The following is a 23,267-nucleotide window of genomic DNA, read 5'->3' as shown; positions in this document are numbered from 1 at the left end:
CGAGGCTAGGGTTTTACAGCGCTAAGTTAAAGGAGGACACTGGACACTAAGACGAGCCAATCCAAGCTTTGAGGTGATCAATGCTAATGCAGTTCCGAAAGGGAACAGAAGCACTTACAGCGGAACTAGGGCGAGGCCTGAAAAGGAATGTAGATACGATCGATACTATGAGACAGTTGATCGATTTAAATAATTAAGGGATAAATAAGGAGCATACATGTTGTAGGCAGGCCTTAAATCCCGGAAGAAGGATGCAACATTGCAAGACCAACATGCTTGATATCGCTGAGACCACTACTCATCATCGATCTCGATAATGAGCCTGAACCGGCCAGCACAGACCGAAAGCGATGGCCTTTGTAGACTACGAAACCGAAATAATCTTCCTGCAACCCCCACGTGTGCTCATCTTTGATTACTTTCATGCACATACATTCATTCTAGCCCAGCTTAATTGCTACCCTCAACGTATCGATCGACTATTATGCACTGATATTTCTGGGTTTATTTGTTTTTCTTGTTAGCCACTTATCCTCGTGCGGTGGATAGTGATGCATGGAATGGAATGAATATGCTTATTCTAGCTTCTTCATTATTTTTACTCTCTAATTGACAAGTTTATTACAATTTTACTAGACTTTCTTTTACGATATTTCTTTAGGAGTTTTTGCTTCGCATATATCTACCATCGATTCTAAATTCATCTTCCATGCAAAGCCATTGTGATGAATCTTGTAGCACGACTCCATTCCAAATAACAATTCGTCGGATATATTAAAAAATCTCATTCCAAACATATAGAGGATCTATCTTTTTATTGAGAATTAAGAGTGTCGAGGTCTTGAATAGTGACTATATCTATGTCGTTGTACATGGATGGTGGAGATGATCAGAGGGACCGCAAGGCAAGTCACTAACAGGAACTAATTATAGAATGATAGAAGCAAATTTAAAGTTACATAGACCAGATTGTAACCACAGGGCTCTCCAAGAAGATAGAAGCCACAATGTGCATGCATATATAAATAGGGAAAGAGCACATCGATGTAGACGTACATAGTGGAAATGGCATGAGGACGTACCAAAGATCATCGTACAGTTGATGATGCACACGAGGCTAAAGCATATGTTCGGGTCCATGCTCATGTGGATGGCTCTGGGGTGCCCATACTGTCTTCATGTGGAGCTTCAGCTGCTCAGCTAGCTAGGGTTTGAAATTACACCAGCGATTGAGCACTGCTTGCCAAACATGCCATGAATGGGGTATGGTATATTGTATATGGATATGCATTATTAGCTAAAGCTTATATGAATCGAGAGGTAAGATCGATAAAAGAAGATTGGGGAAAGATCAGTATAGAGAGAATCAAAGCCTGGTAGGGACTGTTCGAGAAACAAGTTCGGCAGAGCGTTTGGACTTTCACGGTTGTAGCTTTTCTTTGGTTACAAAGGTAATGGACCCAAGAACCCTAAAACCCCCCAAAATGCAAATGTGACATGAACCACACTAATTGGACAGGGACTGGTTAAATAAGGGTCCTACTATTTTCCAGAGTCTTTTCATTTCAAGAAACTGTTTGTGGATGATAACAATGGAAGTCCAAACTAAACAGTCCCCACAGATGTCAAATGGCAGAACTTGAATCATGTCTTGAAATTCCAGTTTATCTTTGAATTTACAAGCTAGAATCAATTTCGAAGTATGTAGTTATTTGGCACGTACAATGGTGTCAGTTTGTTCTTTATTCACTGCATGCACCTAATACACCACGGTACAAAATCTGAAGGTCAGAAGATCAACAAAAGCTCTTGAGCATTGAGACGGATCAAAAAAAAACATTCAACTGGAATGTAATCTTTAGAGAGTAAACTAAAATACAAATCATAGTATATCTTTCTTGGATGAAACTGTAATGTTTAAGTTAGGGTCTTGAATGAATCAACAAGGAGCACTAAAACACTTTAGGGTTTTAGACATGAACCAAAAACTACGTTCTCCATATCATAGTTCACATAGAAGTTATATTAAGAATGATATATGCTAATTAATTAAGCTAATTATAAATGAAATGTAATAGTAACTTCTTCGCTGTAATGTAAGAAAGAGGGGCAATTGTCAATGATTAATCTAGTTGAGGTTGAAGATGATGAGTAGGGCATGCAGCTGGATATACGAAGAAACATATGGTGCTGTCCTCGTGCGCGTGGCTTCATTCGATCTCCAAACTCCGGCATACATGGTGACCATGCTCCTAATTAATCTGCAGGCAACGAGTCTTCATAGCATTTATCAAATCTCACCGCCCAATTATATATAAGATTATGAATATATACTGCATCACTAAAAGGCATCAGAACGCAGTTAATTCCATGTACCCTACTTCCAGTACTTTGTTATACACAAATGTATTGATTCAGGTGTAGAAATAAGGAGAAAAAACTGTTCAGGGTTCGTAGTAACCCAGACGAAACTGAGATCAAGCATTTCAGATAAGATTACAATTAAGATTTTTCGCAAGTTGGACCAGAACATTAAAGGGCTTGGTTGATGAGATAAATATAAATGCAAGGAAACAAAAATGAATCGAAAACATTGAGAGGGGGGTGGCCATGGCTTCGTGGTCAGTGTAGGGTGAACAACGAACACGAACCAGAGAGAGAATCGATGTGGACCATTTGAAATTAGGGTGGTGGGTACGTTGACAAGTATTGAGAAGGACATTGCATGTAAAAGCCACACACAAAATTACGAAACAACTTCCGCAATGTTAATCAACACCTGCATGCAGGCTCCAATTTTCGATTGCCATTTTTGGTGAATTTTTCTCTATATTTGATTAAAAATATTGTATCTCCTAGCTAGGCTTTTCATTTTTTTAATGAGTTCATATATGTGTCATGTCTTTTAGCTTTTCAACTTATATAACAAGCACCAATAATAGAAATTGGTTTAATTTCCATATATGGAACAATATAATTGTTTTGATAAAAAAAACAATAATTGAGGCATGAAGTAGTAATGTATCTGTAGAGCTAGCAAAAGAAGAGCCCAACTCATCATCCAAAGCTAATTCTTACTATGATTGATAAGATGATATGGTCAGCAATTGATGTATATATAGGTCATCGGTTACCTCCAGCTAGCTCCGGCCTCCTACTGTTTGGTCTTGATTTTCCGGGGGGTAATCATGCTAACCAATAAAACAGTTTCTAGCCCATATTTTGGAAATCTCCACGTTTGGGCTCTTGTCTTGTAGACTTTAGTAATGAGCTGCTATATGCTATACAAAATGGAGCACAAGTGCACAACGTACGTACTAGCTAGCTCAGAGCGTGAAAATTTATTTAACACAAAAATTTGGCGGTTAATTCCATTGAAAGGCCACCATTTGATCAAATATATAGAAAACATAAAACCCTCCATTCGCTAATCACCAAAATAGCTGCGCCATCAGTTCTTTCCAATCTGAACCCAGGAAAGGAAATGGTTTGCAATTTAAATTTCCTCCATGAATCCAAGATCATTTTCCTAACATTTTATCAAAGATATCGTTGAAATAATCGCACAACTCTATCCCTAGCTTGATCTCATTAATTATTCTTTGATCGATCGAGAGCCAATATGTCCGATCCGCATGCTCTCACAGCATTGGAAGAGGGTACCGGCAACCCGGCTCTGACTAAGGGCAGATTTTATGGGCTTTGTTCGTCTTCTGAAATTGTTCACCTTCTCCAAAAGGTAACCAAGAAAAAACTAATACAAAAATTAAAACTGTCTAGAGAATCATAGCAGCAAACTTAAAAATTTAAAATTTAACTAATTAGTTACATTGCATGCAGCTAATTGCAGAGGTGATTGGAACATATTTCTTGATATTTTGCGGGTGTGGTTCGGTTGTGGTGAACAAGATATATGGTTCGATAACATTTCCGGGGGTGGCTGTGGTCTGGGGCATAATCGCTATGGTCATGATCTATGCCGTTGGTCATATCTCCGGCGCCCATTTTAATCCCGCCGTCAGCATCACTTTTGCCATCTTTCGCCACTTTCCTCTCAAACAGGCATATAACTAAGATAATTAATCTTGATAGAATTAATAACAATCAATTAAGATTCCATGATTAAGATTGATTAGTTGATTATATGCATGCATGCAGCTACCTCTGTACATTGTGGCGCAGCTTTTAGGTTCCTTGCGAGTGGGACGTTATGTCTTGTTTTCACTGTTCATACTGATGAGTTCTTTGGAACTGTACCGGTTGGATCAAATGTTCGATCTTTGGTCATTGAGATCATTGCCTCATTTCTCTTGATGTTCGTCATTTCCGGCGTTGCCACCGATAACAGAGCTGTTAGTAGTTATCTCTTCAATGACTTGAATTTTGCTGTGATTCGATCATGTCATTACATAATTGAAGGTCATCTAACTCGGAGCTGAAATTGCAGATTGGAGAACTGGCAGGAATTGCTATAGGAATGACCATATTAGTCGATGTCTTTGTTTGCGGGTACGTAGCTATGTTCTTGGCTTTGAAGTTTTAAGTTAAAAACCCATTTACAAATCTATCAGTTAAGAAAATTATAGCTAATTAGTGAATGATGATGGCAAACAGGCCTGTATCAGGGGCGTCCATGAACCCAGCTAGGAGTATTGGGCCTGCAGTGATAATGAAGATCTACAAGGGACTGGATTTATATTGTAGGCCCAATAATTGGGACAATATTGGGTGGACTTGCTTACAATTTGATAAGATTCACTGATAAGCCACTCCGGGAAATAACAAAGAGCGTCTCTATCAGGAGCGTTCCCGCCTTCAAGACCATGTCCAGGAACACCACTTTCAACAGTAGAACTTAAAGTATCAATAACCATAACCGGCATCGTCGTAGATCTCAACGGAATTCCAGATCGTCGCAGTTGGCATCGACATTGCCTGTGTACTTAGATAGTATGTCCGCCCGGTGAACACAACCAATGTGGAGGAACCAGTGGCTAGCTTAGCCATCTTGTGTATTTTTAGGCTTTAGCCCGGCTCTGTATTTCCAACTTAACCCTAACGTATAACTCAAGAAATATGATGACCTTCATTCCTAGCTTAGGTTCATCCCTGCTAAATTGCATCTGCACTCCAAAGAGTGATCGAGCCTAAATATAATGCAATCCTCTCCATAATAACGTTATTCTCTTTTCAATCGGATAATATGATGATGACCTAGCTTCCTTCCTAGTTGACCCACATTATTAGTCATTTGTTAATGCATAGACTAGTTCCAATTGATAATTGATAAAGCCATCTTACCTAATGGTTTGTGCATATGCATTATATCATTGACTTCCATCTATCATATACATATGAATGCCACATGGGTAGGGTATATATATGAATAGATTATCTATGCAAAATTTCATTAGAATTAACAATCGTTAAGACATTTATAAATGTGATTTACTCATTATGAACTTCAACGGTTCATATTTAATAATTTTGATTCGTTCATTAATTTGACATATTTTGATATCTTAACGATCACTAAATTGGCTGAAAATTTGTGTATATAATCTACTCATATATTATATATAATATCTAAACGGTTGAGATAAAAAAAGTAATCGAAAAATAGGTCTAATTAACAATTAATTAGAAAGTCTTCAACTAACCCTTAACAAGACGTCCTAATTGAAAAATCTCTCTATGTTCTAATATATAATTTGGATAAATGTAGCGAAGACTTTAACAAAAAGAAAAATATATAAAAAGTATATCATCATGTAGTTCAATATGAGCAGCAATATGAGACTTGTTTGGTTGGTTGTGTAATAACCCGAATTTTTCAGAAACTATTTATCGAGTTGGTTTCATTTTATAAGTTGTGAAATTCATTTAAAATGAAATCCGGTAATTTGCGACATTACTAAACAAGAACGGAAACGTTTATTTAGAAAAACGTTACGTTTCCGCGACGTGAATATCGACTTTTATACCGTCGCTCGTTTGTGAAAACTTCCTTCACGAAAGTTGTAGAGCTCGTTGATACGAGTTCGTGGACACGTCACGCGTTCAAATCGGACGTCGTACGTAAAAGTTATTAACAATGAAAATTAGTTTCCTATTTAGAAAGGGGTATAAAAGGAAACTTATCAGAAGTAGGGTTTCCATTTTCGGAAACTCTCTTCTCTCTCCAAACCCGCGCCTCCCTCTCATCTATCTCTCTTCCCTCGAGCTGTCTCTCCCTCCGAACGACCCTCTACCGGCAATCTCGCCCTTCAGCCCTCCGTGGCTCGCACCGCCTAGCTCAAAAGGATCGCGCGACCTTCCTCTCTAAACCCCGAGCTCGCGATGCTCCGTCTCGCCGCCGAGAGCCTTCTCTCTCTCCCCGAGCCTCCCTTTGCATCGCACCACGACCACGGCCTATAGGAACCAGGCTATCTACCGCTTTTAACCCTGTTTTTTTTATTTCACTTCCTTCGTCAGCCTCCGCCTCCAAGCCGCCTCCAAGCCGCCTCCAAGCCGCCGTGTCCCTCACCGCCCGTCCCTGAGCATCGCGTGACCCTCCGCTGCAACCCTCAAGCTCGCCGAGCCTCGCATCACTGCACACGCTCGCCACTGCTCGAATCGACGTCGCCGGCCTCTCAAGCATCACTGACGATGAATTGAAGCCTCCACCGTTCGATCTAGGTAAGAATTGATGAAATTGATTATTGAGTGTGATCGTGTGGTGTTTTTGGATCGATTGGGAGGATTTTGGAGGAGAATCGGAGGTGTAGGTGGAGAGTTGAGCATTGCCGCCTTAGGCGGCGCGTGTGAGTGCGTGAGGTGGTCTAGAAGTGGCCTTAGGCCGTGCAGGGGTAGAGGAGAAGGAGAGGGGGAGAAATGGGGCGGCGGTGGCGTGCTACGCGCCGGCCTTAGGCTCGGCACGTGTGCCCCATGCGCTGCCACAGTGAGTGGCGCGTGAACGCTACGCGCGGTGCGGCCTGCCGGAGGTGGCGCGTGTATCCCACGTGCCGCCACGTGTGGCGGCACGTGAACAGTGATTCGACATAGTAATTTGTAAAATTTATTTTTACGACGGTGAATGTAAAAAGTTGATTTACGTACTATAAATATAAATTTATTTTACGTACGGTAAATGTAAATATAAATTACTTCAAGTAAATGTAAACAGTAATTTCAGAAGGGTAAATCAGTAATTAATATTTACTGGGATATTATTTACTTTTAAATAGTATTCATACATACAGAAATACGTAAACAGTATGTATATGTACATGGATACATAATTGATGAGTTTTTGTACATAAATACGTGACGAGTAAATACATGAATAGTAACTCCGTGAACAGTAATTTCGTAAAACAGAAATTGCTGAACAGTAGCTTATTATTACTATTTTGGCATTGAAGGTTTACGAAACGACTCTAAATTTTTTTCTTATTTTTTCAAGGTGATCGATAAATCAAGAAAATGAATTACCTTCGGAAATTGTGGAATTACGCTCGAGTTGATAAGGTGAGTAAAATCTCACATATTTACGAATCTACCCTTGCAGAGATTCAAGATTATGCCGAATTTTTAAGAATGGAATATGACATGTATATGATATAGTGGAATATATATATTTGTATAAATGGTAAATAAGTACATATATATATAGGTTGCTATATAATATACTGTTATGATTTCATTGTGATTATGTCATTTTGATGACGAGAGTTATATATCGAGCATGTGATTTGATTTGTACAATATGACATGATGATTATTGTACGTGGTTTAACATGGAGATTGTTAAAATGTTGTTTTGTCTACGGACGTGTGATGTCTTCGGACGTGTTTTGTCTTCGGATGTGATTGATGTCTTCGGACATGTTTATGTCTTCGGACCAGTCTTCGAACGTGTTTGGCATGTCGGAACCTAGCCTTTGACCGGGCGAAAGTTACGATACAGTTAGAGCTCTAGTCTGTCTGACGGAGTACTCCATGTGAGGTAACAGATGGGTTATCGGCTCATGAGTACTCATATTTTTGGACGTTGGGTGGCAGGAGATTGCCTAATGTCGGTGGTGTACTATATGAGGGGTAACAGAGGTGTACCGGCGCTCATGAGTACCCGTGTTATAAATGCATTTGGGTAAACAGAGGGGTTGCCCAATTTCTCATGAGCACTTTCATTTTATTATTTATGGACAACCAGATGGGTCGTCCATTGACTCATGAGTGCATTTATAATTGATGTTTTTGTGGAATTTTGTATATGGTGATATATGAGTTTTATTTATGTTTTTACTCATACGAGCTGTAAAACTTTCCGGGTTTGTGTTTACAATCCCGGTGCACCAATTCGATGGTGTAGGGGATAAATCCGCAGGTGTGGATTAGCGGGAAGTGACGGACCGCTCATAGGACTTGAAGTTATTTATTTCCAGCTTGTGGTGAGAATTTATTTGTGGATTTTTGTGATAATTTTTTAGGATTATTACATTTCCATTTGATGTAATGTTGAATTATAAATTTAGTTTATAATAATTGGTTTGTCTGAGTTGTATTGTGAACTCAGTAATGATCCGCTGTGACATTTAAAATGATTTCGATTCATTGAGATTGTTTTAGTGTTTTCATGACTTCGAAATTTGAGTTTTTATATTTGAAATTTGGGGTTGTTACATGTTGGGAAGTCCCTTTTGTTAGTGAGAAGGATTTCATTGGTCTATATCTATAATTGATGTATTCCCATTGCAATTGGGTAGATGCTATTTTCATTAACCAAAAAAAAAAGGTTAGATGCTATTTTTAATCAACTTGGAATAAAGACACCATTGTTAAAGCCATTTGGACATATACAGCATCTAAGGATCTTGATATTATTTGGCATTTTGGCTTCGAACTAAACTCTGAAGTCTTTTCACAAGCTAGGATGGGCGGGCAGGGCGGCAGCCCATATATACGGCGTGATATCAACAGGGTGCATGGCTACAGCACATGCCTGCAGCACATGCCTGCAGCCTAAACAGACTCAGCTTAAACCTGCATGTCCCAATTCTTAATGCTCGGCTCGATATATCCTAGAAGAAATTAATTCAAACAAACGAAATTAAGAAGGGAGGATTGAGGTCAGAAATAATAAGACGATGGGGAAAAGCCAACCACAATATAGTAGTGATAGCCGATTGCTGCAACCAGACCACCCTTTTCAAGTATCTCACTTTAGACATAAAGATTGTGTAGCCCTTCTTCATCATTATGCTAATCACTCACTGACCAAAACTCTTCCTCCTCCCTTCTCTATCTCAAAGCCTCAGACCAGTAAAGCCAAACAAGAACTAAATGTGACCCCAGAAATGAAAAACTAATCAGAACAAGATCTCAAAGCAAACACACAGTGGTGGGTTTCTTTGTCCTGTCGCTCATGTGACTCATGTGGTTCTGTTTTACTGTTTTAGGCTCCTAACACGCTTGCTTCAGATTCCTAATCAATATTCTGCTCATTTCTTCTTAAGCAAACCATTTCATAACCAAGGACACAGACTTCAGCAGTCTGCTATTCCTTTCTTGTTCTTAAAAAATGCGTCTTTAAAGGTAAACTCCGGTCATTTCTTGCAATCATGTAACTTTAGGTTCTCTGATTTCGTTTTATGGAGAAGCATAAATGGACTTGATCATGGTACCCTGCTTGGTTTCTTATTAGCTTATTGTCTCTCCAGGATTGACATTGTTTTGTAGTCATGGCTGGGGAAATAGAAGAACCCTTTAGCTTTAGATTTCAGGTACGTACTTCTTTACTTTCATCCCTCACCTTATGCTTGATTAATCTCTCATTCAACTTTTTTTTGAACACTAAGTTTTTCCAGCTCATAAAATTTACTCAAATTAACTTGAAAAAGTATCTGATGATTATGAGATACAGCAGAAGAAAAAGATACGGTTAAATAGAGTTGAAATAAGGCTTCACTATATGTATTTATGTGATTTTGAATGGTGAACTGTCTATTGATATGGTCAGTGAATTGTGATCTTGATAGATTATGTATAGCTGTTCCCTTTCTAACAGAAAACATGACTTGTATGAAATGGACAGGCAGAGTATATACATTCTGGCTCCATATCATTTGGGAGGTTCGAAAACGAAGGCTTGTCTTGGGAAAGGAGGTCTGCATTCTCACATAACAGATATGTTGAAGAAGTTGAGAAATGCATGAAACCAGGTTCAGTTACTGAGAGGAAAGCTTATTTTGAAGCCCATTTTAAGAAGAAGGGTCTTCCAAGACCAAACTTAGCCGAGTGCTATAGAGTCTGCAGAAATGATGCATCTGAGAGTGATGGTGCTTACAGAGAAGAGTGTGAACTTGGAAATGAAGGGAGTAATTGTACCGAATCCGATGAGAGGTCGGAGGGTTCTGTCAGTTCTGTGTATCTCGGAGACTTTGAAGTCAAAGAATGTGAAAAGGAAGAAGCTCTTGAAGTGTCATTATCTGAACCTCAGAGGGCACCTACAGTGAATCAAATTGCTATTTTGGTGGATGGTGCTGTTGAAGATGTTAATTTTGAGGAACCAAATCAACCAGAGAGAGGTTGTGAAAACTCATCTCCAATTGTAGAGGAACCGGAGGGAGATGTAAATGAGAATCATGATGGTGTTGCAAAGAATGCTGAAGTGCCATCTAAGATTGAACCAGCTGAGTGTGTTGACAAAACCATTGTGGAAAGTGGCAAATGTGCTTCTTCAAAGGTTTGGGATCCTATAACACTACTTTCATCATATACCAAGTCTGTTATTTTTAGGCAGCAATAGTCTATAGTGCAAAGTCCAGTGCATTCAGTCCAGATATAATTATATTTAACTAGCATGCTGAAATGTGCTTCTGAATCTATTTCCTTTTTTGAAATCAATGTCATATTTCTTACATTGCTCTTTGTTCTATCTAGTTGAAGGTTGTAAAAGAATCCAAGTTGGGAAAGCCTAAGGCCAGCATTTCTCAGGTCAGAAGAGGCAGTTCTGCTAAACATCCTTTGCAGAATTATAATACTAGACAAAGAGAGCGCACACGAAAAACAGATAAAGACATGCTCCCATCAAAAACAGCAGCGCCAGCTACGCATTCTGTACGCAGGACTCCAAAGTTAGAGGTAAGCATTTATACCATGAAGATATATCAAACCAAAATGTCAGTATAAAAAAACACCATTCATAGTAGTTTTATGTGATGTTCTTCACCCTTTAATAGTGAATTATATTCTAGTCCTTCAGTACTAAAATCTTTCATTAAGCATTTTCTTCTCCTAAATCACACAGGAGTCCATGCAGGGGAAGTCTTTTAATGAGAGCAAAAGGTACTCAATTGCATTGCAACTAGAAATCCTACATGCTTTATTATTGACTGCACGTAATTGATTACTTCTCACATTGTAGTGATATAGAGTCATCAATCAAGAAGCTTCACGAGCTTCAACCTTCCGCATTCAAGCCTGAAACCAGAGGACGCCAAATGACAAACAGGTATAGGTTCCAGCAGAATTTTCCCACTGAATACTATTTGTGTTACAATCTTTTGAACTCTTGAATTTTGATAGAGTTAGGTTGATTGATCACTTTTTGTACCTCATATAGGATAAGTAACGGAGCCAATCTGTCCAAGTCTGATACAAGATCAACTGTTTCAACTTTGAAATTCAAGAGTTCTGAGCGAGCAGAAAAGAGGAAAGAGGTAAGTCCCTAAGATTTTCTCAGATTATTTTTGATTACTAAGAATTTGAGTTTAGATTTACATGGCTTACAACAATAAAATGACCTGTTTCTACATATTTTTGTCTCATATATTCCAGTTCTTCATGAAGTTGGAAGAAAAACTGCACGCAAAGGAAGATGAAATGATCAAGGTCCAAGCACGAAAACAGGTACATAATGTAGTTGCAATAATTGACAGTATCACTGTAGGATGCATTAGACGTTACTGAATGGAATAAGACTCTAAATTCTGTTGCAGGAGAAGAGAGAAGCTGAGATTAAGCAATTCCGGAGAGCCCTCAACTTCAAAGCAGCGCCTATGCCTTCTTTCTACAATGTACCTACAGCTTCGAAGCCTGATGAAAGCAAGGTAAACAAATTTTTGCACTTTAAAGATATTCCAAGGGAGTATATGACCAAATTAGTATTAAAGCACCTGTAATATGTACTGGTTCTTTCAGATTGCCTCAACCAAGTGCTCTAAAGTAGAAACTAGCCGAGGTAACGGTCGTGCTGTAAGATTGACATCACCTTCCGAGTCAGGAAAGAGTGAAGCTGCCACAGGAGAAACTAAATGCATGATGGCTGAGGCCTGTGTAAGAAAAGGTGAAGTCACTATTGCGCAGAGGACTCGAGCATCTGAGAGCAGGAAGCATGCGACAAATGAGAAAAATGTAGCGAAGAAAAAAGTGGGAGCCGAAAGAAATGGCAGTGAGATAGTGATGAAGGGTACTGTTACACCCACGCTAATGCTATAGGCAGGGGCACGCAGGGCATGGTTTCTTCTTGCACCTTGTCCATGCGTGGGAAGCTTAAAGCAGGGAGTAGGAGCGTAGGAACAAGACGGAGAACAAGTGAAGACCCGTGCGGAGCTATTAGCCTCGTTAGCAGGCATGCATATTAGCCTCACTAGTAACAGCGTAGGCAGACTGAGACCCGAAGGCAACACAGACCCAGGCAAGAATGACCCAAAGACAACGCAGATCCGTGCAAGGATATTAGCCTCTCCAGCAGCAGTAGTAGCGTAGGGCAGTACAGACAGATTAGCCTCACGAGGCAGTTGCAGACCGTGCATGCAGTTTAGCCTCGTCAGTAGGCGGTTGCGAGGATATTAGCCTCGTCAGTAGGGGCAGTTGCAGAGTAAGGATAATGACAGTTATTTAGGCAGTTACAAGAGGTTTATGGAATGTTATTTAGGGGCAGTTGGCGCATGTTAAGGGGAGTTATGCAAGGACAGTTGGTGCACGAATTGTGGGGAAGTTACTTGGGCAGTTGCATGCCTTGGCAAATCATACAAGCATACCACCCACCTCGTCTTGGCAATTAATAAACCTAGTAGTGGGGGTTGTCCACTACACCTATAGTTAAGGCATGTATGTCATGTGTCATAGGGAAGTTGGGAATGTCAACTTCCATGCTAGTTAGTAGGTTTAAATAGTTTGTAGGTCAAAGCATGAGACTTTGGGAGAAATACTTGTAAAGATCCATGCTAGATTTGTAGGTTGTATTTTGAATTCCATAAATGAGAAAAGGAGCAATAGTTCCACAAATCTGAGTGTGTGTATTTGCATGATCTTAACCCCCGCACGATTGGGAAACACTTGTGTGTAGAGCAACTTGTGAGTTGGGAGTTAATCACTCATAAGGGTAAATAAACGAAGATATTTTGTTGCGTAGAAGGAAGGCTGGCTGAGATTGATCACCCTAGCGTCATCATAGGTAGAAGGCAAGGCGAGAAAAATTAGCTTGCACACGGTTGACATATATTGCACGTGATACCTGTGATAAGTACCATGAAAGGAATTGGCTTTGGAAGCAGTTTCAGAATGAGTCATCTAGCAGTTGGTGTTGCTTCATGAATGAAGCTAGCTTATAGCCCCCTTCCCCACATATGCTTCAATTTATGGTGTTCTAGCTATGACAAATCTTCAAGATTCAAAATCAATTGCTAGACCTTCCTAGCTTTAGATATAGGCCCATGGTTTCATTCTGACTTGGAAGTTTGTAACAGTAATATGTATGAATTCTAGGTGAACATATATAATGGTTGTGCTGTTTGAGGGAGTAGAATTGTTTGATCAAGTAATTTCCTATACTTTATTCGGCCTAAAGGTTTAGTACTGTTCACCTTAATTTACTGTTTCTTTTATTTGTGATTCTGCCACTGGGCTGTTGGCCTTTCGGGTTGGATTTTGTGACTGCATGTGTTAAATAAACCAGCGTGCCATCTGTATATAGCTTCAGTCGAAAGACGAGGAGCTATCGTATGATAACCGAGAGCTGCCAAGAGAGAGATAGGGAGAGGGAACCCAAGATCGGCCTTGGGCTAAAGCCATTAGAGCATAGCTTTGGGCCCCCTTAATTGTACACACAAAATTTAAAAAAAATTGGGTCAGAAAAAAAACTGTGACAGTATTTTTTACGGTAAACGCTATGAAAAAAAAAAGGGCCAGACTTTAAAATACCAAAATAAAGAACTAGATTCCAAAATATATATATATACGAAGAAAATGGTGATTCTGTTTCAGTTATTGGAGTTTTTGAGCAACTACAAGAGGACCATTGGCTTGGGTGAAGATCAAACTGTGTCTTGGGTAATGTAATGTGTGTCGTAGCTCTCATTTCTATCTTTCTTGTATGTATCTAGTGCTGATTTTCTTTAGCACCAGTAGGAAAATTTAACAATCTTCTATGTGTGAGACCCATCTAAGAATGTATTGATCTTTCAAGGATATCAGTAAGTTAATATCTTTTGACTTTGTGGACAAAAGATATTGACAATGTAAGTCAAATACAAAACCTTGTTGGTTGAGACAATGTATTACCTGAGCAATTTTGTAATATAATACAACAATTACTTGTATTTATATTTGTTGTTATATTACTTTTACTAACAGTTATGATGGAACTACATCTTACATTATGTAGAACAACAATTTGTAAGCACTTTGAAATGAGTAAAGATAGCAGTTATTACATGCTTGGATTGCTTACAAACTTTTGTTAACCATACTTGTTACTGTTGCATGTGCTAAGAGAAGCTTTTAGAAGTTAAAGTTGATCAAATCTTATCTTCGATCAACTATGTCTCAAGAAAGACTGAATGATTTGGCTATGTTATCGATTGAAAAGGAGTTGGCGGAAAAGCTTTAGTGTTCGTGCTTAATTGATACTTTTGTTTCTAAAAATGCAAGAATGATAATTTTTGAGTAAAAATGTACTGATATTTGTAACTTTTATATTTTTGTTTCAAACATTATAGCATTTTATTATTATTGAAAGTTTTATTACTATGTTTTGTTATTTCAAAAAATTTATTGTTTCAAATTTTTTTTTGACAAGAGGCCCCAATTTTTCTCGTCGCTTCGAGCCCCGGAAATCTCAGGGTCGGCCCTGGGAACCGACAGCTCTAAATGGAGAATTGAGTGAGGTGGAGAGAGATAACCGAGAGATTTCGTTTGTTGCTGCATCAAATTGTTGGCCTGATGCGGTCGCCCTTCCACGAAGGTACGTTGTTCTTCTCTCTCAAGTCTTAGCTGATCCGTCCTAAATTTTAGGATCCCCTTAGAGGAAGTCACTGTCCTTTCAACGCGCGCATTGCCATCTATGACTAATGTTTTGGTAAACATTATGTTTCAGTAAACTCATTTTTCCATACATAGTAGTGTAAATGTAGTGTCTTTGCACAAATACGGTAGTGTTGTGCAGCAATATGACTAATGCTTATTGTGCTTCAACAACAATTGTGAAAAAGCATCCGACCTGATCTGTAACATCATATATTTTGACAAAACACAAACAGAAGCCGCTGCAGCGCGCGGCCTATGTACTAGTTTATAAAAGTACGTTAGAAAACAAGTTCTGTTTATTTTTGTACAAATATGATCAACTCAAATTCTTGAACGTGTTGGTTTTCAAGGCTTAAATTCTTCAATACGAGATTCTATTCTCCAACACTTGTACGCATTTTGAATACATTAAGTTCATGTAAGTTTAGTCTTCCATGTGTATAAACAGAGATATGATGCATACGATTTCAATGAATGGCTGCCAATTTAGATGATCGACGACATAAAATTTACCATACTTGGCTTGAAGTTTACACCAATTCAGATTGAAGTCATTGGTTGCACTTGAGGGAATTACTCAATGAGTCGGTAAGTCTGTTTATATTTAACCTTGATCTAAGGAAAGAAAGAAGATGGGATTAAAGCTGGAATCTCGGCTTGGCATTTATCTTAGCTTGAAGGTTCCTGGGACCTGGTTATTATTCCAATTAGCTGGTCTTTTTGTGCAACACAACTACAGGTGATGTAACACATGAATCAAACGGTTACAAAATCCTAATCATCTTTAAGCGTTAAGACAAGCGTAAAGGAGAAGAATACAATACTATCTGCATCACCATCATGACACAAATGCGGTTTCCATCGACATAAACCATCGATTACCTGAGACTAGTTAATCAGCTGATTGCGACTAATTAACACAAAATACTAGCTTTCACAAATTAAAAAGTGAGAAGAAATAGGAGCATGACACTGGTGGCGGTGGCGCTTGCCATGAGCGTTGACCTAGTGATGTGGGATGAGGTTGCTGATGAGGCGTCACCGTGAGCACCATGTTTGTAGTAGAACGGAAAATAAGGCAGAATAGGGTCAGGAGGAGGAGGACCGTAGCCGAAGCCACCACCGCCGTTATAAATACTCGGCGGAGGGTTGTAAGGGTAGTATCCAGGGTAGGCCGGAGGTGAATACGTCGTTGTTGTGGTAGGCGGTGGCGGGGTGGTGGTCACCGGAGTTGGAGTGGTAGTAGTACCGGTAGGTGGAGGATAACATGGGTAGGCGCATGGATTGTCGGACATTGTAGTCATTGGAAAGATGGTGAGAATGATAGAGATGATCACCAAGATGAGGGTTGGGAGAAAAGGGCTTGTCTCTGGAGACATGGTGATGGTGTTTGGGAGTGTCAAGGGTCTGTGGTGTACGTTTGAGTTTGTAGGAATATAGTGATGATGAAAATGAGAGGGAGAGGGTTGAAGGTGGGAGGAAGAAAACAAGTAAAGAAGAGAGAAAGAGTGGGTGAGGTGAGTAGTGGGGGAGCCGTGGAGGTAAGCTAGACAATGGCTAGTGATTCCTTGACCTATAATTAGAAGAGACTAAGACTATTGGGAGCGTCTCTCGTGTCATGACTCAGAAAAGAGAAGAAAGTACCAAGAACTCTGAATTCTGAATGGATATATTTTGCAATTCTAAATGTGATCAATATGGAAAAGCAAGTTCTATCTACCTAGCTAACTAGTTAATTATAGCTAGATAATAGTGAGCTCGATCAAGGAGCTGATATTTTCTCCGCTCCTCCATTTTTTGTTGTAATTAACTCTTTTATTTTTTGTATGAGTTCATTGAGTTGTAACAATGAACTTAATTATTAGTAAAAGTTAACTTTATTCTAATTTTCCTCCTAAATTATGGTTGATTCTTTACTTGCATCAATATCATCTGTAGTTTACGTACCAATTCTCGAACTTGATAAATGGTTCACCTATATTTGAGATAAAAAGAAAATCACGTACGACGGAGATAGAAAGATAAGCGGCTGACTGGCAGAGAAGTTGAAGTCAAGCTTTGGCTACTGTGGTCATCATAAACTGATAATGGGCAATTATTTCTCTTGCGTTTGAAGAAATCAACTGTAGCAGTTAGGTTCGTACGTGCCATTTTACTTTTTTCGATGAATCGACATGCCATTTGAAGGCAGCCAAGTATGACTAACTAGTAATTTACCATTTACCTTCTGTTGGAGACATGGATGATACCAGATCAACCCTCCTGCATTTTACAGTCATTAATTTAAAGCTACTGAATACATTAGACGTACAAAAATCGAAACCTGCTCAATCTCTTGGATCTGTTGCCCGACTCTGGTCAGTTGATTAATCAAGTATGGCGAGTGTTACCCCAAGTTAATCAATTAAAGTAATTAAGAAAAACGTACATTGTATGCCTTGGAATTACGATGTTCTAGTATGCTCGAGCCAGAATAAAAGGAAGGAGCTCGGTTTATGGGGAACATTGTTCGGGGATAAGTGTTCTATTACTTTCATAACATTAAAAATGTACATATATGAACGCGCTTACATATTATAAACTAGTTTCCATTATTGATTTCCCCCAAGTCACTAGTATTGACTATTGACTATTGATGATGACTCAATTAAGTTGTATGCAAACTAGGGGAATCATTTCTAACAAAAAATAAAAACTAGGGGAATCCTTAATTAGTGCGTGTTTCAGTGTTTAGCTAGAGATGAGCGACGACGCATGTGGTCAACAACTGGGATCGCTCACTAAATTCTACACCTAACCAAGTTATTTAAGGTAATGGTTGGGAAACCAGAATTAAACATGGACATGGACATGTCGATATATAGATCGGTTGTACGTAGCAAATGCAATTGCAAAAAAGGGTATGCATGCGAAGACTTCTTATTTCCTCCATCAAGGCTTTGCAGCAAATTTGAATAGAATGAAATTGAAGGGAAATTTAACAAAAACATGGTTGCACATAGATTTTCATTTGTGAGAAATAAAGACATTTCACACAGATATCAGTGTGGGAAAAATCTGTGTCAGGTCTCATTTTGAGTGATTCTAACGTTGTTATAAGTTTCTAGATCCATGTCATTAACAGAGAAAATATGACCTAATTGAACTCTAATAGCATAACTCGATCGATTGGTTAATATACTGGGGAAAGCCTCATGTGTTATACATACGAACTTAATCAATGGAAGGCCTAGCTAGTTCGAATACCTGATCAAGTATGTTAATCTTCTTAATGTGTAACCGCAAATGGGAATCAATAAATTAATGTGAAACATTAGGAGTCAATTTGTTCGGTGCAGAATGCTCATTTCCTGAATATTCAATGTTCCAAGAGGATCATTTTATACCAGCAATAATATTCAACTGGTATATATCGTTTACTCAATTTATTTCCACACATAATCTTCTGCAACTTTATATATAGCAACCAACTCTCTAGCTCTTTTACGTACATAGTTAATATAGTTAATCAATCAACTTTCCTCTAGCTAGTAGTAGTACCTTTCTTTGAGACAAGCTACGAGCTTTGTCTAGTTTATTTTAGTTGGCAATATATGGAAGCTATTGTTTCGAAATTGAATTCTCTTATTTTCTTTGTAATTTGCTCTATTTTCCCCTTTGATCCAACTTTGTGTGCTGGCTGTTGGTGCCAAAGAACAACATGCATAGGCATCTGTTGCTATTGCGGTAGCTAGGCCGAATAATTATTGGGGACTCAATAATTCAAAAGCTTTCATAATTGTAGAATAGAGTAGAAGAACACCAAACAAACAAAATATGCAAAATGAGGCTAGCTGATGCTGCTGATCGATCCCTTCTGCTTTCTTGGCTTGCACATGTCCCATGTCGAGTTGGTTAATTCGTTCAACTTTCAAACACCCTTTCATTAAACCAATCAACTATTTACCTACTTAATACATATTATATATAGTTCATATTCAAAGTAAAGTTCTAATTCTAGTATACTTTTCGGTTTTGAGTGATTCAATATTTAAGTATGTTATTCAATATCATCTTTAAAAAGTGTCATCTAATTCAGTTATCGTTAATGTATTGAAATTATATTCAATTAATGAACAAATTAAAACTGTTCAACGTGAACCATTAGTGTAAATCTCAATTTTGAAACTCAAACTATTGTCAAATTAGATGAAACTTTGTAGAGATGATTTTGAATAACATACTTAAATATTGAATCAATCAAGATGAAAAAATTTGACCAAAAAGTATGTCAGATTTAAAATTTCACTATGTAATTTCAGAGCGAAACTTCATTCTCGATTGAGATTGTATCAATCAAATGTCTTTATATATAAATTTTTTAACTTCAATCGCACACACTACTAGCAAAAAGAGTTCTCACACTGATTTTAAACAGTGAGAATTAAAAGTATTTCACACGGATGTCAGTGTCGGAAAGCTATTAGATACGGTGCGCATACGGAATGTCTATCGGTGTACTTTGGAGGGGGGGCTAATAGCTATTAGACACGGATTTTACAGTCAGTGTAAGTTGTTGACGTGGGCCCCATGAATATCCACAACCATACTCAATTTGTCCATCAAGTTTTCAGTGTGTGATACTATTATCTACACTGATATCAGTGTGTGATAACTTCAATCCTCACTGATATCTGTGTGTGATACTATTATCCACACTGATATCAGTGTGAGTAGTTATAATAGATTTTAAAAAAATCAATATTGGCTTGATATATATATATATATATATTCAAGCTTTTAACAACAAAACAAACAAATCCATAACTCCATCCAAAATATTACATTTAACATTCAAACCAAATGTTTGTAGTTCATATTTCAACCAGAATACATATTTTCAAACTAGATTCATTCTTGGATTACAAAAGGCACAAGATTGTATATAACATCAGAAGAAAAAAAGAAAATTCAGATCAACAATGAATTGATGGTTAACATGTCAGGTATTATATTCTTTTAGTTATCGAGAAACTTAGAAACACTCGCATTACACAAGTTTATATCAAAGATCATCCAATACTTACATCGAGCAAATACAACATCTGAATGAAACACATACTTGATACCCTTAGTAACATTTTGAGGTTCATGCAGCATACATTTGTGCCCATGCATGTGTAGAAGCGCCATCCATTCCATGGGAGCCACCTGCATTATTTTGAGCAACATCAACAAGCAATACCTAGTCCATAAAACTCTGCTAAACAACTTCAAGACTGATAAGATTATATATCATACCAGAGTTGAACATAAAACAAAGAGGTATATGGATAAAATGTACACATGAATCTATAAATATATCTACACATGTATAAATACAGTGTTTTGTCAGAAACACATTGTTCCATGTACAGATGCACCAAATTTGCACATCCAAGCAATCCAGTAAAAGATTGAGAGAAGAAAACCAGGACAACTTGTAAAATCAGCTCTTTAGTATATAACGTAAACAAAGAATAATTGTGGCATTTGATTCAAAATGACTTTAAAGTCATTAAAAATTCTAAGATTACAACTTTATATTATGACCAGCGAAATGAAACTAACCTGACTCTTTAGATAAGGCTGAAGAGTAACCACAAACTGTGAAGGGTTAGAAGCTGGTGCACATAGTGTTGGATCCACAACACAAAAAGCATGCAGAACTTGCACATATGGAAGTGCACGCATCTCAACTTCCTGGATGTTCATTTCTTCAACCTGACAAGTAAAAACTCTTAAATTATCAGATTTCAACATTAACATGATCATTTTAAGCAGTAAAAACTAACAAATAAAAAATAAATTACCCGCAATATCCTTTCCAGTAAAAATTTGCACATTAGCTCACATCGAATGCGTACTGATGAAAGTAAGACGGTACTGATTCCTGCAGCTTTAGTTACCTGCGGGAAAAAATCAAGGGCCAAGTTGCGCTTAATGACGGTCACAAGATGGTGCGGTGTTGGCATCCTCCTCAACATCTCAACTATCTGTTCAGTTTTTTAGCCACCTCCAATGGAACAGAGCTATCATCTCCAAAGAATTGAGTATGTGAACCAGTCTGTTCCTCAAACCAGAACTCATAAAATGTCATGCAAACAAGATCCTGTGGACAAAGGAAATAATTAAAACTGATGACCAATCTAGAGCATAAAAAATCCCTAAACTAGCCTGAAATTTCTTTTAAAGTTGAGGATCTAAGTACTAGGTGAATTCCAGAAAAATTGATTCTTCGAATATGTGATTATAGTTCCATTCTAAATCTAACGCAGTTACTGCTTCAGATTACCTGTATACTTGATTCGTCGTCACCAATACGGGAAATGATCGCAATGCAAGCACTTGTAAATTCAGAGAAGTCCCTGTTTGAGATGCACATATCTCGTATAATTTTAATAGATCGCTTTCGAACACTGACACCCGTATCTTTGATTCTCTCAACAACCTTCTCAAAATACTAAAGGAAACAGTGGAGAAGATAAACCAAAACATTAGAACATAGTATGTACCAAAACTTTTAGAATATAAAATGTATCAAAAACTTAGAAGTGAAAAAACTTATACACACCTTCAAACCAACATCAGGATGGGAAGAAATATGCCTCCCTACAAGTTCCAGTGCTGCTTCTCTAACAGAAATTGCAGAATCACAGAACCGCCCTTCAACAGCTGGTTGCACACGTTTATCACCTAAAACCTCCGGATCAGCTTCTACAACTATACTAACCTGCGAATAATAGCATGAGACTGAGATGTATGATACTAACCTAAATTACAGTCATAGCTCATTTACAAACTAGCCAAATCATCACAACAAGCTCATAAAACTTCAACCCATAACCTGAACTCTAACCTAATCGAAATGAAAAGGAAGATAAATAGAGATTACCTAAAAGAAGATCTAGCCCATGCCATCAAGTCCGAAAGTGTTTGTCACATAATCGAGAACCTCGTCACCAACGGTGCTTCCATTCTAGGAGCAAGGAGAGAGGGAGAATAAGTTGTTCCGGTTGAGCGAGCAAGTGGATTTTGGCGAGGAAGTTTTGATTCGATCAAAACCAGGAGAAGTGGACATCGGGGGATTGGTGTCACCGGAGTCGGCGATTTCTGGGTGGAAGGCAAGCGACGGTTGTTGTCGTGGAAGTGGAAGGTTTGGGATTTGGGGTTTAGTTGTGAGATTTGAGATTTCGGGTTTTCTGTGGGGAGAGACATGTTTTCAATAATTGTGTATGGAGCTAAATTTTGGGGTTTGCAGGAGATGGTGAAGGTGACGGAGGAGGTGGGGTTGTTTTTAGGTTTTTGGAGGAGAATTGGGGAGTGAGGGGCCGAAGGTGGAGAAGACATTAACACGGAGAATTTTGAGGAGAAGGGTTTGGGGTAGAAGAAGGAGGCTTTGGTTTTTGGAGGAGAGGGATCTGGGAGAGTGAGATTGAAGAGAGCGAGGTGGGGGGTTTTTCAAACCCCTAAATCTTGAATCAATATTACCTACTGATTTCTGTAGAAAATAAGCTATATTGCACACAGAAATCCATGTGTAATTTTTCATTACACACGGATAAATGTTTGCGTTATATCATACACTAACAACAGTGACCACAATATATATAATAAAAGAAAATAATAAATTGAAAATAAGCTATTAATCAGTACTCACTTAAATATGTGTGTGAAATCGTTATTTCACACGGATGTCCGTGTATATTTTTATAGACACTGATTTTGATAGTTATTATAATGTATAAATTTCTGATGAGCTCAAATGAATTTATCTCACACGGATGTCAGTATGAATTTATATATGCCACTGATTTATAGTGGTCAGTGTGAGTAAAATCAGTGTGAGACCATTTTTTGTTAGTAGTGACATCACATGTAAATCTTATTTATCTAGCTAGTACGTACTGTGAATACATTTGATCTTGGATTGATAAATTGACTTATGGGTCAAAACT

General features: G+C 38.2%; 3 protein-coding genes across 4 annotated transcripts in view; 2 read left to right on the top strand and 1 right to left on the bottom strand.

Moving 5' to 3' along the window:
* LOC126792472 (sister chromatid cohesion protein SCC2-like) overlaps nt 1–22,097 on the bottom strand; it is a 31,651-nt gene extending 9,554 nt beyond the window's left edge. Inside the window, exons 1-4 of the mRNA XM_050518888.1 lie at nt 22,092–22,097; nt 21,884–22,042; nt 21,605–21,772; nt 21,326–21,421 (exon numbers count right to left, since the gene is read on the bottom strand). Of these exons, the coding sequence (XP_050374845.1) occupies nt 21,326–21,421; nt 21,605–21,772; nt 21,884–22,042; nt 22,092–22,097 (429 nt within the window). The remainder of the gene's footprint in view (nt 1–21,325; nt 21,422–21,604; nt 21,773–21,883; nt 22,043–22,091) is intronic.
* On the top strand, nt 3,623–4,859 carry LOC126790921 (probable aquaporin NIP-type). Its single transcript, XM_050517299.1, is given in 7 exon segments — nt 3,623–3,739; nt 3,841–4,062; nt 4,159–4,189; nt 4,192–4,352; nt 4,448–4,509; nt 4,615–4,686; nt 4,688–4,859. Coding segments are annotated over 7 exon segments (837 nt in total).
* Nucleotides 9,245–13,179, top strand: LOC126790914 (protein WVD2-like 7). 2 transcript variants are annotated; one of them, XM_050517292.1, is made up of 11 exons: nt 9,245–9,382; nt 9,498–9,576; nt 9,702–9,764; nt 10,076–10,726; nt 10,924–11,124; nt 11,291–11,328; nt 11,408–11,494; nt 11,606–11,702; nt 11,821–11,892; nt 11,982–12,092; nt 12,184–13,179. In XM_050517292.1, exons 3-11 carry the CDS (start codon nt 9,723–9,725, stop codon nt 12,478–12,480), a joined length of 1,596 nt encoding a protein of 531 aa, XP_050373249.1. In that variant the 5' UTR covers nt 9,245–9,382; nt 9,498–9,576; nt 9,702–9,722; the 3' UTR covers nt 12,481–13,179. The 2 variants fall into 2 exon arrangements, with proteins under 2 accessions (XP_050373249.1, XP_050373248.1); XM_050517291.1 differs by having other exon boundaries at nt 9,266–9,576.
* Nucleotides 22,098–23,267: the final 1,170 nt, after the last annotated feature.

Source organism: Argentina anserina, chromosome 4 (assembly GCF_933775445.1).
Source record: "Argentina anserina chromosome 4, drPotAnse1.1, whole genome shotgun sequence".
Lineage (NCBI taxonomy): Eukaryota > Viridiplantae > Streptophyta > Magnoliopsida > Rosales > Rosaceae > Argentina > Argentina anserina.
This window is presented reverse-complemented; position numbering and strand designations above follow the sequence as displayed.

Bases quoted from the DNA above. Each gene is read 5' to 3' on its own strand.
- LOC126790914 (XM_050517292.1), top strand. From the start codon at position 9,723: ATGGCTGGGGAAATAGAAGAACCCTTTAGCTTTAGATTTCAG. The intron at 11,495-11,605 runs GTATAGGTTCCA...TACCTCATATAG, and splicing joins GGACGCCAAATGACAAACAG to GATAAGTAACGGAGCCAATC. The intron at 12,093-12,183 runs GTAAACAAATTT...TGGTTCTTTCAG, and splicing joins CGAAGCCTGATGAAAGCAAG to ATTGCCTCAACCAAGTGCTC.